General features: G+C 35.5%; 1 protein-coding gene across 1 annotated transcript; it reads right to left on the bottom strand.

Annotated features, from left to right (window-relative positions):
• LOC145070475 (ATP-dependent 6-phosphofructokinase 4, chloroplastic-like) lies at positions 1-3,618 on the bottom strand. The gene is made up of 12 exons (XM_079017419.1): positions 3,208-3,618; positions 2,641-2,687; positions 2,468-2,507; positions 2,310-2,372; positions 1,923-2,219; positions 1,775-1,828; positions 1,368-1,436; positions 1,157-1,286; positions 1,022-1,062; positions 628-901; positions 407-561; positions 1-317 (listed from the first exon to the last, which is right to left on the bottom strand). Exons 1-12 carry the CDS (start codon positions 3,475-3,477, stop codon positions 216-218), a joined length of 1,542 nt encoding a protein of 513 aa, XP_078873545.1. The 5' UTR covers positions 3,478-3,618; the 3' UTR covers positions 1-215.
• Between the last annotated feature and the right edge of the window lie 596 nt (positions 3,619-4,214).

The raw sequence follows: 4,214 nt of genomic DNA, 5'->3' as shown, positions 1-4,214 counted from the left end.
TAAAACTGAATCTTTATTTTATTACTTTCATTAACTAAATATATAGAAGAAAAAAAAAAGACATATCCTGAAGAAAGTTGCAAAGTATCTTAACCACATAACAAGGACCCAAACATCTTAATCCATTGTAGGCAACATCACATCACAATAAGATGTTTGGAAAGAGATTGAATATTGTTGCATGAAGAGTCGAAGATTATCTATTACTATTATTATTATTCACGTTTGTCCAAAAAAGTAGGTTGATTAGTAGAAGCCAAAAGTCTAGCCCACATCCTATCAGTCAACTTAACAACATTTGTAGCCTCCGTAACACGCTGCAATTATAAATATTAATTGGCAATAATAATAATAATAATAATAATATGATGAATGTAAATATGACAGAGTAAGAGTGCTTAATTACCTGTATTGGAATATATGCATGTCTGCTATTGACAGGCCCAACTGTAAAACCAGAAAACCCTGCCATGGCCCCATGAACTGCACTTTGAGCAAGAAGTGTACAATAGATATTATCATATGCATTGCTTGGAACAGCCCGTATCATGTATGTTGGATCTGCAAGGGTACAATCGTCATTTCATCTCTTTACCCATTCAGCCACTTATATATGCAAGTGTGTACCTATATATTTCATGTTTATGGCCATTTTCTTGTCCGTTGCAAAATGGTTTTTAATTTTCTGAGTCAACCATTGACCAATATCAATAAGCAGTTTATTTCCAGATGCATCTCTCTCTTCAACTGCATTCACACTATCAGAAACATATTCTTGACCTGCGCCTTCAGCCAACACAATCACCACATGCCCGTTCTCTTTGAGTCTCTGCTGAATGAACTCAAAAAGACCACCTTGCCCTTCTAGATAGAACGGAGACTCTGGAATCAAGCAGCAATCCTGTTTTACAGTTACAATAATATCCATAACACCTATTGATTATTATGAGAACATATCTATCTTACTCTTGCATTACAGATTAATAAAGCTAATAATATTACAAATTTGTTATTTAGTTACCACATCTCGACTTGCCAACGTGGCAAACATGGCGATGAATCCTGAAAAAGATCAAAACAAGTTTGAAAGAATGATAAAAAAAATGAACTTTTTAACAATTTATTTCATGAAATGTATCTGAAGATAGATACTTGCCACTGTATCGACCCATGAGTTTGACTATTCCAACTCCATTTTCAACACTTTCCACTTCCACATGTGCAGCATTTATTGCTCTTTGAGCTTCCTCTACAGCAGTATCAAACCCAAAAGATTTGTCGATTACCTGAAAACAATTAGGTAATATTATTATTAACCTCCATTTTAAATAAAAGAACAAAAAAAAGAAATGGTTTAAATAACTTACAGCAATATCATTATCAATTGTTTTGGGGATCCCAGCTACTGCCACGTGAAGGCGACGCCTTTCAACTTCCTTTCAGAAAATAACAAAAATAAATTCTTTTTTTTCAAATTAAACCCTGTATGGGTAAAGTGTCTGAATGGATAATGATGTATGTCTAGATAAAGTGTTGTATAAATATATAGGTTTGTTTCTTTTCTAGACCTGAATAAACAGTCTGAATCAGACTAAATGACCATTTTACCCTTACATTATAGCGTGATAGGGAAAACGAAGGGCAAATAGGTAAAGGTTTAGTGTATAGCTGTCCGCATTAAGTGTTTAACCTATTAAGCACATTAAGTGAAAAAAGAAACAGCCCTTTATAAAGCAATTAAAAAAGAACATAATCTTTGAAAAAAAGGAATCACCTTGTAAATGGCAGCTGCTCCTTTTTGAGTGCCATCACCACCAATTATGTACACCTAAAAGTAAAACACCAAGATTTTATAAAACTTTTCTTGAAAAAGATCAAATTTGTTGTTGTAAAGGGAAATAAAATAACAATATAACATGAACCTGATTTATCCCACGATCCTGGATGTTATCAACAATCTTGTTTGTATCATGACCACCTCTTGAAGTCTGAAGAATAGTTCCACCACGTTTATGAATATCATTCACAATTTTTGGAGTCAATTCCATGGTGTTTCTTGAATAGAAACCCCTATATCCTCCCTCAATCCCAAGTATGTTATTAACACCATACATAAAATTCAACCCGCATACAATCTCCCTGATGACTGTGTTGATCCCTGGGCATAATCCGCCACATGTCACAATACAAGCTCGTACTTCCTCTGGCTTGAAATAAACCTAATGTTTTATAAAATTTCTTAGACCAAAATGAACTAATAATGTGTGATGTTATGTGACAACTAGCTTAAATAAATCATCACATATTACCTTTTCACGAGGTCCTGCACGCCTAAAGTGCACTCCTCTTGGACTGCCTTTCTGAACAACAATCTGCAATTAGATGTCAAGGTTTAAGAACAAATTAGATTTCATGGTGAAAAGGGATGTGTCTATGTGGAATGGTTTAAGAGAAATAGTTTATGTACTTGGTGTGCTACAACATCTTCTGAACTAACAAAAGTGTTCCTGTGGAAAAGAGTGATAATGTATTTAGTAAGTTGCAAAAGTAGGCATGTTTTGTAAAAAGATTAGTGCACAAGTTATGGTTATAACTTTATAAGCATAACATTAAAGATCTTGAAAGAAGGAAAAAACTTACTTAACGATTGCATAGGCTTGGCTGTACTCTAACGGATTTGGATATGTCTGCAAGAAAAAAGATTAAAATAAAGATTATCAAAAACCAAGTAAGAAAAGAGTCTCATTTAGTTTAAAATGACAAATGTCTTCAGGTTCACGAAATTTTTGACAGAAAGATGTATCTTTGATCTTCGTAGATTTTGGAAAATGGGTAGGATTAGGATCGGAACTAAGGGATCATATATGAAGGCTAAAGGATAAAGTACATTAGGTGATTTCATTTGTTCTGTATAAATATACATCAATACGCATACAACATATATGCACACGCAAAAATGAATCAACTTCATTAATATGCCGCTCTCAATCAAACTTGGACTACTCCCAAAAAGGTAAAGTTGATTCTTCAGGGTAAGAATGGTGGATTCAAGTTCCAAATAAATAGGATTCCGTCACTAACGCGGATACGGAGATTTTCTTGTTGGTATCATATCTTGCTGATCATCATTTTTTTTAGAACATAAATAATTTCAAAACTGAGAACTTGTTTGATTGACTTGGAAAGTGAAACAGAGATGTAAACTACCGGTAAATCAGGTAGGAAGTTCGTCAAGTGAGGAACGTCTTCGAGGACGAAACCTTCATCGTCGTCGTCATCGGTCGGAGTGTTACCCAGATTCGAAGTTTGAGCTCTAATAGGGTAATAACCGGTGATTAAGGACTTCCTGGAGTATATTTGCGGTTTAGAAGTGAAATTGGTGAAAAAGAGAAGGGGCTTGTAGAATCTGGGAGAAAATGGTAGCGTTTTAGTGAGAGAAAGCTGAAGATTTGGAGAAGAAGCCAGTGAAAGATCCATTGATAGTATGATTTTTGACTGAATGAATGAATGAATCAAATGCTTTTTCCAAGAGATTTTGGGCGGAGAGACGAGTATATGCAGGTTGAAGTTAGTCTTGGTAACGGCGATGGTCAAATTCGATACAAAATTTCGAGCGAATATATGAATCCCCGTCGAAATTGGACATAAGTGTTTCTCAAAAAGGTAATTTTAGTTTCTTATGTTTTCACATCATATTCTTTTAGGTTAGAGTGTAAACAAGTCGAGCCGAGTCGAGCCCGAGCCGGTCAAGCTCGGATCGGGCTCGTTTAAGTTATATAAGGCTCGAGCTTCCTTGTACTGAGCTCGGCTCGAGCTCGTAAGGAATTATACAAGCTCGGCTCGGGCTCGGGCTCGACTCGTTTTTTATCTGACGTGTCTAAATAAGCTTAAGCTCGGTTCGAGCTCGTTAAGAAGCTCGTTTACTAATATCCTAAATCCATAATTTCCCTAATATGTGTTTATTTTAATATATTTAAATAATATTAAATTATATTATATAAAGGCTCGTTTAGGCTCGCGAGCTTAATCAAGCTTAATGACATAGGCTTAAGCTCGAGCTCGTTTAATAAACGAGCTTAATATTAAGCTCGAGTTCGGATCGGGCTCGTTTAAAATCGATTTCGGGTTGAGCTTTTAACGATCCGATCTCGAGTAGCTCGCGAGTAGCTTGGCTCGGTTGCACCCCTAGGCTTGAGCTTCGGCTTTGATTTCAA

The sequence above is a fragment of the Lactuca serriola genome, chromosome 8, assembly GCF_051521515.1.
Source record: "Lactuca serriola cultivar US96UC23 chromosome 8, Lser_US96UC23_V15, whole genome shotgun sequence".
NCBI lineage: Eukaryota > Viridiplantae > Streptophyta > Magnoliopsida > Asterales > Asteraceae > Lactuca > Lactuca serriola.
The sequence above is the reverse complement of the archived record's forward strand: the minus strand, read 5'-3'. Positions and strand labels throughout refer to the sequence as shown.

What these genes read in the sequence shown, in the direction of transcription:
- LOC145070475 (XM_079017419.1), bottom strand. Translation starts at nt 3,477, where the DNA reads ATGGATCTTTCACTGGCTTCTTCTCCAAATCTTCAGCTTTCTCTCACT. An exon ending in ACTCATGGGTCGATACAGTG is followed by an intron (nt 1,063 to 1,156) that starts GCAAGTATCTAT and finishes GATCTTTTTCAG; the next exon opens with GATTCATCGCCATGTTTGCC. An exon ending in CATAAACATGAAATATATAG is followed by an intron (nt 562 to 627) that starts GTACACACTTGC and finishes GTACCCTTGCAG; the next exon opens with ATCCAACATACATGATACGG.